The 13171-nt window shown below is 44.0% G+C and overlaps 1 protein-coding gene across 8 annotated transcripts in view; it reads right to left on the bottom strand.

Moving 5' to 3' along the window:
- Positions 1–13171, bottom strand: part of YIPF1 (Yip1 domain family member 1) — a 103486-nt gene that overhangs the window by 81617 nt on the left and 8698 nt on the right. For 6 of the 8 annotated variants that reach the window (XM_077453293.1, XM_077453296.1, XM_077453297.1 and 3 more), the window contains 2 exons: positions 10353–10412; positions 5635–5789 (listed from right to left, as the gene is read on the bottom strand). In XM_077453293.1, the coding sequence (XP_077309419.1) occupies positions 5635–5789; positions 10353–10383 (186 nt within the window). In that variant the 5' untranslated portion in view covers positions 10384–10412. The remainder of the gene's footprint in view (positions 1–5634; positions 5790–10352; positions 10413–13171) is intronic. The other 2 variants (XM_077453299.1, XM_077453298.1) reach the window with 1 other exon arrangement.

The raw sequence follows: 13171 nt of genomic DNA, 5'->3' as shown, positions 1-13171 counted from the left end.
ACGCCGCTGACCTGCAGCGACCTCCGCCAGCGACAGAGCCCTCCCTGCGCTAGTCCAGCGGACACCGGGCACCCGACGCCGGCACTCCGAGGGTCTTTACTCCCCTGAGATGGCGGGACCAGGCGCTCCAGGAGTCCTCTCCCACTGGAGATGCTGCTGGGGGTCAAAAGAAAAAACAACCAGTACCTAAGGTAAGCCTTACTCTCCTGTAGAGAGTGTAGCTCTCCCCTGGTTCAGGCACATGCTTCCTCCATGGAGGAAACACAATAACTGAAGCCATGGAGGAAGAGGAGGTGTTTTTAAAGTGGGCATGTGTTTCCTAATGACAAGGTGGAGCTACACTCTCTCCGGGGTTGTCCTGAAAGGCGATTTGAGAAAATCATATTATACCCTTGGCTCAGTGGCTGTAGGGGTCTGCAGGTGGGGGGGAGGGAGCTTATTGGAATCTGAAAGCCTCTTTCAACAATGATAGGGGCCCCCTGATACCGTCTCCCCGTGTGAATGAGCAAGAACCCTTTATGTTGTTCAACATTGTTAATCATGTTGTGCAGTGATACAGAACCACCTCAATTATAATGAATGACTGCTGCCAAAAGAACCAGCTAATATCAAATGATAGCTTCCAGGTCCCACTGCTAAAGGCAAATAAAGGGGTGTGCTTCTCGAGTGATGTAATTAAGCAAATATGACCACAGCCATATTTAGTCAATGTCATCGACTGACTATTTACATGACCAGTGATTCCTAGCAAATAAATGAATGGGGCTGGGTGATGTCACTGGTTGCTAAGGATATGCTGGGTGCCAGCATGCACTGCTTTCTTAGCAACAATTAACCACTTAACAACCGGCCCATAGCCGAATGATGGCTACAGGGCAGTTGTTTAACTCTGGGAGGCCGTCATATGACGTCCTCCCAGAATTCCGCTCTCGCGCGCCCCCTGGCGGCCGTTTACCACGTGATCGCTCCGTCAAATGACGGAGCGATCACTTGTAAACAAACCGGCGTCATGTTATGACGCCGGTTCCTCCCTCCCCTCTTTGTACCGATCGGTACAGCGGAGGGGGAAGAGATCGGTGTCAGCAGCGCTGTGGGCTGCATCTACAGTGCCCACATCGCTGCTCACCGAAAATTAACCCCTCAATTCCCTGCCAATACTCTGCAATGCCTGCCAATACTCTGCAATACCCTGCCAATACCCTGCCATAAATTGCCATACCCGGTGATACCTAGCCATACTCGGTGATACCCTGCAATACCCAGCCATAGACATCCCCCCCCCCCCCCACCTCCAGCCGCCCTCCGGTGCTTCTACCGACTCGCCAATATGATCAAAGCCAGAATCTTTTTTTTTTTTTTCTTTTTATTTCAGGCTTCCCAGCTTAGAGGTGAGATGCGGGGTCTTATTGACCTCATATCTCACTGTAAAGAGGACCTGTCATGCCAAGGGATGTTTACATTCCTTGTAATAGGAATCTGAAAGCCTCTTTCAACAATGATAGGGGCCCCGTGATACCGTCTCCCCATGTGAATGAGCAAGAACCCTTTATGTTGTTCAACATTGTTAATCATGTTGTGCAGTGATACAGAACCACCTCAATTATAATGAATGACTGCTGCCAAAAGAACCAGCTAATATCAAATGATAGCTTCCAGGTCCCACTGCTAAAGGCAAATAAAGGGGTGTGCTTCTCGAGTGATGTAATTAAGCAAATATGACCACAGCCATATTTAGTCAATGTCATCGACTGACTATTTACATGACCAGTGATTCCTAGCAAATAAATGAATGGGGCTGGGTGATGTCACTGGTTGCTAAGGATATGCTGGGTGCCAGCATGCACTGCTTTCTTAGCAACAATTAACCACTTAACAACCGGCCCATAGCCGAATGATGGCTACAGGGCAGTTGTTTAACTCTGGGAGGCCGTCATATGACGTCCTCCCAGAATTCCGCTCTCGCACGCCCCCTGGCGGCCGTTTACCACGTGATCGCTCCGTCAAATGACGGAGCGATCACTTGTAAACAAACCGGCGTCATGTTATGACGCCGGTTCCTCCCTCCCCTCTTTGTACCGATCGGTACAGCGGAGGGGGAAGAGATCGGTGTCAGCAGCGCTGTGGGCTGCATCTACAGTGCCCACATCGCTGCTCACCGAAAATTAACCCCTCAATTCCCTGCCAATACTCTGCAATGCCTGCCAATACTCTGCAATACCCTGCCAATACCCTGCCATAAATTGCCATACCCTGCAATACCCAGCCATACTCGGTGATACCCTGCAATACCCAGCCATAGACATCCCCCCCCCCCCCCACCTCCAGCCGCCCTCCGGTGCTTCTACCGACTCGCCAATATGATCAAAGCCAGAATCTTTTTTTTTTTTTCTTTTTATTTCAGGCTTCCCAGCTTAGAGGTGAGATGCGGGGTCTTATTGACCTCATATCTCACTGTAAAGAGGACCTGTCATGCCAAGGGATGTTTACATTCCTTGTAATAGGAATAAAAGTGATCAAAATATGTATTTTGGGGGAAAAAATGTCAAACTAAAATAAATAAAGTAAAATGAACAATAAGAATTTTTTTTTTTTTTTAAAGCGCCCCTGTCCCCATGTGGTCGCATGCAGAAGCGAACGCATATGTAAGTCCCGCCCACATATGAAAACGGTGTTCAAACCACACAAGTGAGGTATCGCTGCGAACGTTAGAGCGAGAGCTATAATTCTAGCCCTAGACCTCCTCTGTAACTCAAAACATGTTACCAGTAAAAAAAAAATTGAAAGCGTCGCCTATGGGGATTTTTAAGTAGCGACATTTGGTGCCATTCTACGAGCATGTGCAATTTTGAAGAGTGACATGTTAGGTATCCATTTACTCGGCGTAACTTCATCTTTCACATTATGCAAAAATTGGGCTAACATTACTGTTTTTTTTTTTTTTTTTAAGCACAAAATTGTTTTTTTTCCCAAAAAAAAGCATTCGAAAAATTGCTGCGCAAATACCGTGCGAGATAAAAAGTTGCAACGACCACCATTGTATTCTCCAGGGTGTTTGCTAAAAAAACATATATAATATTTTGGGATTCTATGTAATTTTCTAGCAAATAAATTATGATTTTTACATGTAGGAGAGAAATGTCAGAATTGGCCTGGATTCTCCAGAACGCCTGATGGCGCTCCCTGCATGTTGGGCCTCTGTATGTGGCGACACTGTGTAAAAGTCTCACACATGTGGTATCACCGTACTCGGGAGTAATATCAGAATGTGTTTTGGGGTGTAATTTGTGGTATGCATATGCTGTGTGTGAGAAATAAACTGATAATATGACAATTTTGTGAAAAAAAAAAAAGTAAAAAAAAATCTTGATTTTGCAAAGAATTGTGGGAAGAAATGACAACTTCAAAAAACTCATCATGCCTATTACTAAATACCTTGGAATGTCTCCTTTCCAAAAAGGGGTCATTTGGGGGGTATTTGTACTTTTCTGGCATGTTAGGGTCTCAAGAATTGAAATAGGCCGTCAGTACCTCAGGTGTGATCAATTTTCAGATATTGGCACCATAGCTTGTGGACTCTATAACTTTCACAAAGACCAAATAATATCCACCAATTTGCACTTATTTTTACCAAAGATATGTAGTAGTATAAATTTTGGCCCAAATTTATGAAGAAAAATTACTAATCTGCTAAATTTTATAACAAAAACAATGAAAAATTCATTTTTTTACAGAATTTTCGGTCTTTTTTATTTTATAGCACAAAAAATGGTGATTAAATACCACCAAAAGAAATCTCTATTTGTGTGAAAAAAAGGACAAACATTTCATATAGGTCCAGTGTTGCATGACTGAGTAATTGTCATTCAAAATGTGAGAGCACCGAAAGCTGAAAATTGGTCTGGTTATTAACCACTTGCCGCCCGCCCTATTACAAATTGACGGTGGCAAAGTGGTTTCATAATCCTGATCGGACGTCATATGACGGGATCAGGATTATGAGCCACTGCGCGCCCCCGGGGGCGCGCATCGCGGCGATCGTTGTTGCGGGGTGTCAGTCTGACACCCGGCAACTACGATCTTGGTAAAGAGTCTCCGACGAAGACTCTTTACCACGTGATCAGCCGTGTCCAATCACGGCTGATCACAGTGTAAATAGGAAGAGCCGGTGATCGGCTTTTCCTCACTCGCGTCTGTCAGACGCGAGTAGAGGAGAGCCGATCGGCTGCTCCTCTGACAGGGGGGGTCTGTGCTGATCGATTATCAGCACAGCCCCCCTGAGGATGCCCACACTGGACTACCAGGGACGCCACCAGACCACCAGGGACGCCACCAGATCACCAGGGAAAAGGTAATCCTCCCTAGACCACCAGGGATGCCAGTAAGCACAATGGATGCCAATCAGTGCCCATAATGGATGCCAATCAGTGCCCACAATGGGCATCACTGATTGGCATGCATTTTTGTTTGGCACTGATTGGCATCCATTAGTACAGTATAACACCAATGCCGCCTATGCGTGCCCACCTGTGCCGCCTATCAGTGCCCACCTGTGCCGCCTATCAGTGCCCACCCGTGCCCATCTGTGCCGCCTATCCATGCCCATCTGTGCCGCCTATCCATGCCCATCTGTGCCGCCCATCCATGCCAATCCGTGCCAGCTATCAGTGCCAATTTGTGCCACCTATCAGTGTCCATCCGTGTCGCCCATCCGTGCCGCCTATCAGTGCAACATATCAGTGTCCATCAATGCCACCTCATCAGTGCCACTTCATTGGTGCCACATCATTGGTGCCCATTAGTGCCGCCTTATGAGTGCCCATCAGTGAAGGAGAAAACGTACTTATTTACAAAGTTTTGAAACAAAAAAAAACATTATTTTTTTCAAAATTTTCAGTATTTTTTTCTTTGTAGCGCAAAAAATAAAAACCGTAGACGTGATCAAATACCACCAAAAGAAAGCTCTATTTGTGGGAAAAAAATGCTAAAAATTTCATTTGGGTACAGTGTAGCATGACCGCGCAATTGTCATTCAAAGTGCGACAGCGCTGAAAGCTCAAAATTGGCCTGGGCAGGAAGGTGTTTAAGTGCCCTGTATTGAAGTGGTTAAGGGTGTTTAAGTGCCCAGTGGTCAAGTGGTTAACTGGAAGGAAGCTGTCATATACATTAGTGGTAGAAACTGTTACTATTCAGGACATTCGGCTCCTGCCAAACAAGTAAAATAATCCAGAGTTTGGATGAATGTTGAACAGCCAAAGTTCAGTCCAAATACTTTGAACTCTTCCCTAATAGTCAAACAAATTTTCTCATCAGCCTCTACATAAAATGTTTATGAATCAGGTTTTAAAGTTACAACTACTGATATACATGATCTTAAAGCTCCAGTAAAAAAAGACATTCAGCATTTGGTTTCTCAGAGTGCTGATCTCCATGGAGTGAAATAATAGCCCTTTCCTATAATACTCAAAGATCAAAGTCAAAAACCTGTCATGACAGAAATATTGGAGGCTGCCATCCCTGACCTTTCCTTCTGAAAATGTTAATTTGTTGGCTGTCATTTTAATGCTACATTTATAAGTCCAGTTAGCTTGATAAACGAGGCCCAATGTAATCTCCGTGACTTTCCCTGTATTTCACCTCTGTGTTAGCAGAATCTTCATTTCCCAGCAAGTCATCCTCCTCTTCTCTGGATTGCAACCCTTTCTTCCTCCCACTGCTATCTTCAGGATCTCCGATATTCACAGTAGTGGCATCAGGGTTGGCAGCTAATAAATTGGCTGCATCATCAAACTCTGTCAAGCAGTACAAAAGCAAAATCACTTTGCAAACCCCATAGCCAATGACATAAATAAAACAGAAAACATGTTATAAAAGGAATACATGGGTGCCATTGCTGACCATCTTCTGAAAGGGCTAATTCGGAATCAGTACAAGCATACATCAAGTGAAACAATAAGTCCAGACATGCAAACGTGTTGCAAAACAATGACCTATAGGTATCTAGTGACTTTAATACTTTATAACAGTGAGGCAATTATCATTTTTATTACAAGGGCAATAATAGGAACCACTATATTTCTATTTTGCCATACTTCCCGTGGGTCACAAAAGAGCACTTTGACCTGTAATCCTGTGACCTGGATTCAGCCAACAGCGGGCTAATGCCACAGAGCTGGCCCAAGTTCTGCAGGGCTCCCGAGAATAAATGTCAGGATCCACCCAGATTCTTGACTGGGAGCTGGCTTAGCCTCTCAACTTGCCACCGAGAGGTTGAGCTAGCTGCTCCGGCCTGCTCCACAGTCCGGTGCTCCACTGAGCATTGGAGGGGCGTTGCACAAAACGGTGACCGACAGTCAAAGCCCTTATCTCAGATTGGACCCAAGAACTGACCCAAGAGTGATCAGCGGTCTTTGATTGCTCAATCCTCGCTGTAGAGCTGGCAGGGGACAACTGCAGCAGTGGATCAATGCTTTCTCCACATAGGTGAGAATGTGTGTTCATTTTTTTTCTTATCCTGTTCTTCATTTTTATCCGCTTCTGGACCACCACACATACATATACTGTGGCAAAATCATACCCGGGTGTGCGAAATCACGTATCTGTATGTGATTTTGTGCATTCGGTGTAGGGGGCATGCACGTGTCCTGCTGGAGCGGCGCTCCCACTGTGATTGGACACAGCGGGAGCCAATCGTTCTGTGGAGAGATGGGTCAGCGGTGTGCCTATGTAACTAGGCAAACTGCTGATCTGTAAGGGAGCAAAGGAGAGATCTTAGTGTTTCAGCTAAGATGAAACACGATCTCTCTTTTCTTCCAGTGCATCCATCCCCCATACAGTTAGAAATCACCTCCCAGGCACACAGAGTGCTACTGGTGTTAACCCCTTCCCTGCCAGTGTAATTTATACAGTGACAGTGCATTTTTATAGCACTTATAACTGTACTGCTGTCACTGGTCCCCAAAAAGTGTCAAATTTGTCCACCACAATGTTGCATTCCTGCTAAAAAAAAAAAAAAAAAAAATCGATGATCACCACCATTATTAGTAAAAACAATAAAAAATAAAAAAATTAGTTCCTAAAACTATCCCATAGTTTTTTGACGCTATAACTTTTGCACAAACCAATCAATATACGCTTATTGGTATTTTTTTTCACCAAAAATATGTAGAAGTATACATATTGCCCTAAATTAATGAAGAAATTTGATTTTTAAAAATTTTTTATTGCCAATGTTTTATAGCAGAAAGTAAAAAATATTGTTATATATTATTCAAAATTGTCAAAATGATCGACCTTTTTTTTTTTTTTATAGCGCAAAAAACAAAAAAAAAAAACACAGAGGTGATAAAACACCACCAAAAGAGAGCTCTATTTGTGGGGAAAAAAGGACATCAATTTTATTTGAGTACAGCGTCGCACAACCGCGCAATTGTCAGTTAAAGTAACGCAATGCCGCATCACAAAAAATGGCCTGGTCAGGAAGTGGGTAAAACCTTCCGGAGCTGAAGTGGTTAAAGTATATGCAGTAAAATAATCATGGCACCACTGTAGGATGTGGCTAAACAGATTTCGTTACACAAAAAAATAAAAAATAAAAGGTTTATTTCCAGTTTATAAAAACTGCTACTACTTTTCACCATTACAATGAAATAGCTTTAAAAAAAGGACAATCTATAGATATATAGACTCATACAGATATGTGCAAGTCTGGCACAGCTCATTCACACGTGTGGCTGTTGCTGTTGCTGGCGGGTCTGCTTCTTCTCTACCATTTCCGACCGCCGCTCCGCCTGTACGAGACCATGCTGGCCGTGTCTGCTTTTAGCAGTACATTGACTCAAAAGTTCTATGTTGCTCTTACTGGCGCATCATCCCTGATATCTGGAATAATACTGATTTTTGAGTGGTGTTACGTCCGGAAATACGGAACATCTTTCATTGAGCAAGTGTCGGTAAACCATTTACGGCTGCTGATGGGAGGAATCGATCCAGGAGTCTCTGCAGATGGTTTCTTTTCCAACACTACAGGCAGCGAAACCAGCAGGCAAGCTTTGTCAGAGTGCAAGGTGTGGCGCAACCCTTTAAATCTTTTCCCAGTAGCTGAGTACAACAGTTTGGCCTCGTTTGTTACCCCGTTTTTTGGGTTGGAGTTGGTCCTTCTCGTCCATTCCATCGGGACCTTTGAGGAATTGGAATTTCGTGGATGATACAGACTACTCCTTCTTTGACCAGAGGACCCACAGCAATTCCAGTGGCAGATAGACCTGCGGGGATTCATCTATAAATATATGCATGCATGACCTTGTGTATATACACAGGTCCGGTGGTTTCGGTAAGAGTACCCATCTTCTTTTTACCTACCTAGATGTCACTGATGTGAGATGTCTCCAAGACCACTTTCTAGTTTTTACACCGTGTGAAACACCACATTCTGTGTCCCACGTGAACTTCAAGGACTATTGTATTTACTTAATATTTGGACTTTATTAGTCTTCCTTTTTCTGTTAAAGCGCTTGTTACACGTACTCTAACGGCACTTTTTTAGCGCTACATTATATTGTTTCGTTCATTCATGCTAGCGGTTGAGGGGCGGTAATTTTTTTTACTGTCCCCTTTAACTGCAGAGGCAGTGGCTGTACACATGCCACACTCATGCCGTTTTGCTTAATGGCCATGGCAGGAAATATACCCCCTGTCACGTTTGGTGGGGTATATCACCAAGCACGACCCATTTAAGTGAATGTGGCCACTCTGCAAGCACCCCAAAACTGCGTGCAGTGCACATGGTTACATGGCGCTAGTGCGGAGTTCTAGGGGTTAAAGCAGGCAGTGGGGATCCCTCTTCAGAGATCAAAGCACATGTGAACAAGTCCTAACTGCTTGATGGGTGGACTGTCCATAGTGCAAAGGACTTTGTTGTTTCATCATCAGCATGGGAGAGCCTTATGCTAAACAGAAGCATCTGGATGAAAAATGAATATACAATAGTGATATATTATGACAAATTTCTGGTGATGTGCATTGCACCAAATTCATGAAAACCCTGCAGCGTTTTCAGTGCAAGCATTAACGCATGTGTTGATAGTTCTTATTTATGGTGCTTTTACTATATGGTGCTACTGTTCTGACAAATTTATACAGAAATAATGCCATGTCAGTAGGAAGGAAAGGGGAGGTAAATAAGACTTCTTCCATGTTGAAGTAAATTGCGCATTTTGTGTGGCATGTGCAATTATTTTTCACTGAGAAAAAAAAAAAATCTCTTTTAGATCCTCTCATACGTTTCCCTAATGCCCCGTACACACGACCGGACTTTTCAACATCAAAAGTCTGACGGAATGATTCCGGCAGACTATTCGATCGTGTGTGGGCTGCAACGGACTTTTCGCAAAAGTCTGACAGACTTTAGAAATGGAACATGCTTCAAATTTTTCCCTCAGAACTCTGCCGGACCCAGAAATCCGCTCGTGTGTGTGCTAGTCTGACGGACTAAAACCGACGCTAGGGCAGCTATTGGCTACTGGCTATGAACTTCCTTATTCTAGTCCAGTCATACGTCATCACGTTCGAATCCGTCGGATTTTGGTGTGATTGTGTGTGGCCAAGTCCGTTCATTCGGAAAGTCCGTCAGAACTCTGTCAGAACTCCGTCAGAACTCCGTCGAAAGTCTGCCGGACTTAAGTCCTGTTGTGTGTACGCGGCATAACTCTCCAAACTTCTCTAACTAGCTTCTCTGCCTGTAAACCTCCATCACCTCACAAGAGAGATGCTGGTGGCAGTTCTGTCAGAGCTGAGACAGATTCATACACAGGCAGTTCTCGAGTTACAAAGGGTTAGGGACTGCCGGTTTGTTCTTAAGTCGGATTTGTACGCAAGTCGAAAGCACTTGCGCAGAACAGCAGAGATGACAGAACATTGGAAAACATCGGAAAACGACATTTGCGCATGCACGGCTACTTGACAGAACATCGGAAAACATTGGAAAATTACAAGTAACCGCGCATGTGCAAACAACGTTTTCCGATGTGCCCGCCATCGAAAAGTGGTCGCACATGCGCAGAACATCACGCCACCTCCTGTTCGTAAGTAGGAGTCATTCGCAAGACGGAGGTTTGTAACTCGGGGACCTCCTGTACATCTTATTAACATGTACATGAATCTGTCACAAGCTCTGCCATTTGTCCCACTACCGCTAGACAGATATCTAAAGATTATCTATGACACTTTATTCATTCCAGGGAAGAGGTCTCAATAGTATCAAGCCAAGTGTGATCTTCACACAGTTACCTGTGTAATATACAGTCTTTATACTATAATAGAGATTGAACAAAACTGATATGAAGCTTAGGATTTACCTTGAAATGTAAGGTCATTGGTGCCTGCCATTAACCCAGTTCGGTGGTGTCCAGTTTTTGCTGCAAAATACACAAAATATCATTTAGCAAATCTTACCATCCACTATACATACAGATGATTTAAGAAGAAGCTGCAAATAAGAGACCTCAACCTGACCCACAACCCTACCTAAAAGCTGCCATACTCAATATTACAAAAGATTGCCAGGTACAGAGAACAGAGACTGTCCAGACTAATAAATCGCAAGTAACTCAATTAGAAGCCACGGTAAATGTATGGATTTCCCCCATAAAGAGGATATTAAGGGGGGTATGATCACCATGTATAAATACATAAGTGGTCCTTAACCACTTTCAGACCGGACCAATTTTCTGGTCAAAGACCAGACCACTTTTTGCGATTCGGCACTGCGTCGCTTTAACTGACAATTGCGCGGTCGTGCGACGTGGCTCCCAAACAAAATTAACGTCCTTTTTTTCCCACAAATAGAGCTTTCTTTTGGTGGTATTTGATCACCCCTGCGGTTTTTATTTTTTGCGCTATAAACAAAAATAGAGCGATAATTTTGAAAAAAACGCATTATTTTTTACTTTTTGTAATAATAAATATCTCCCAAAAATATATAAAAAAACATTTTTTTCCCTCAGTTTAGGCCGATACGTATTCTTCTACATATTTTTGGTAAAAAAATCGCAATAAGCGATTATTGATTGGTTTGCGCAAAAGTTATAGCGTTTACAAAATAGGGATAGTTTTATAGCATTTTTATTAATAATTTTTTATTATTTTTTTTTTTACTAGTAATGGCGGCGATCTGCGATTTTTATTGTGACTGCGACATTGTGGGGGACCCATCGGACATTTTTGACACCATTGTCATTTATACAGTAATCACTGCTATATAAATGCAGTGATTCCTGTGTAAATGACACTGGCAGTGAAAGGGTTAACCAGTGGGTGGCAGTGTAGGGGTTAAGTGTTCCTAGGGGTGTGTTACTAACTGTGGGGGGGTTGGGCTTTCATTTAGTGTACACTGATCTCTGCTCCAATCACATGGAGCAGAGATCAGCGTCACTAGTTGCTAGGCAGAATGGAAAAATTTTGTTTATACAGCATTTCCTCCATTCGGCCGCTCCGTGAGACGATCGCGGGGGTGCCCGCGGCGATCGAGTCCGCGGGTCCCGCGACCGGACTCACGGGGGTCCCGACCAGCGCGGGAGCGCGCCGCCGGCGGCGCGCTCCCGATGGCACGGCGGCAACGAATATTGGACGTACATGTACGCCAATATGCCTGCCCGTGCCATTCTGTCGACGTACATCGCCGTGCGCTGGTCGGGAAGTGGTTAAAGTGAACTTGGTGTTGAGTTTTCAGTTTCAGGCCATTAGAGAGGGGAAAAAAAGATTTAACATCTGCATATGGAAAGGCTTCTTCACAGTAAGGCCTCTTTTACATAAGTGATCCGATCAGGTTCACCTGTCAGGTTTTTCAAGCAGACCGGATGGATGGTCCATGCATTTCTATGGACCAGCGAGTGTAAACGGACCTCCAATCCGGTCCGCTACAAATGTAACAGGGTGTCTCCTCTCTGTGTAGGTAGATTGGATCAGTGTTATAGCGGGTGTACACAGACAGCCAGTCCGTTTACACCAGACTGCCCATAGAGAAGTCTTATCTATATTCCTATCACACACATTCCTAGCAAATAAGGCTCATAAAGTGGTGGGTGTTGCAGCGATTACCAGCTGGATCCTGGAAATATCAAACAAGTGTACATACAGTGCCTTGCGAAAGTATTCGGCCCCCTTGAACTTTTCAACCTTTTTCCACATTTCAGGCTTCAAGCATAAAGATATAAAAATTTTATTTTTTGTGAAGAATCACCAACAAGTGGGACACAATTGTGAAGTGGAACGAAATCTATTGGATATTTTAAACTTTTTTAGCAAATAAAAAACTGAAAAGTAGTGCGTGCAAAATTATTCGGGCCCTTTACTTTCAGTGCAGCAAACTCACTCCAGAAGTTCAGCGAGGATCTCTGAATGATCCAATGTTGTCCTAAATGACTGATGGTGATAAATAGAATCCACCTGTGTGTAATCAAGTCTCTGTATAAATGCACCTGCTCTGTGATAGTCTCAGGGTTCTGTTGAAAGTGCAGAGAGCATCATGAAGACCAAGGAACACACCAGGCAGGTCCATAATACTGTTGTGGAGAAGTTTAAAGCCGGATTTGGATACAAAAAGATTTCCCAAGCTTTAAACATCCCAAGGAGCACTGTGCAAGCGATCATTTTGAAATGGAAGGAGTATCAGACCACTGCAAATCTACCAAGACCTGGCCGTCCCTCTAAACTTTCAGCTCAGACAAGGAGAAGACTGATCAGAGATGCAGCCAAGAGGCCCATGATCACTCTGGATGAACTGCAGAGAACTACAGCTGAGGTGGGAGAGTCTGTCCATAGGACAACAATCAGTCGTACACTGCACAAATCTGGCCTTTATGGAAGAGTGGCAAGAAGAAAGCCATTTCTTAAAAGATATCCATAAAAAGTCTTGTCTAAAGTTTGCCACAAGCCACCTGGGAGACACACCAAACATGTGGAAGAAGGTGCTCTGGTCAGATGAAACCAAAATCAAACTTTTTGCCCACAATGCAAAACGATATGTTTGGCGTAAAAGCAACACAGCTCATCACCCTCAACACCCCATCCCCACTGTCAAACATGGTGGTGGCAGCATCATGGTTTGGGCCTGCTTTTCTTCAGCAGGGACAGGGAAGATGGTTAAAATTGAGGGGAAGATGGATGCAGCCAAATA

This window comes from Lithobates pipiens, unplaced genomic scaffold (assembly GCF_037356315.1).
Source record: "Lithobates pipiens isolate NorthernLeopardFrog02 unplaced genomic scaffold, aLitPip1_a1.2 Scaffold_23, whole genome shotgun sequence".
In the NCBI taxonomy this organism is placed as follows: Eukaryota; Metazoa; Chordata; class Amphibia; order Anura; family Ranidae; genus Lithobates; species Lithobates pipiens.
This window is presented reverse-complemented; position numbering and strand designations above follow the sequence as displayed.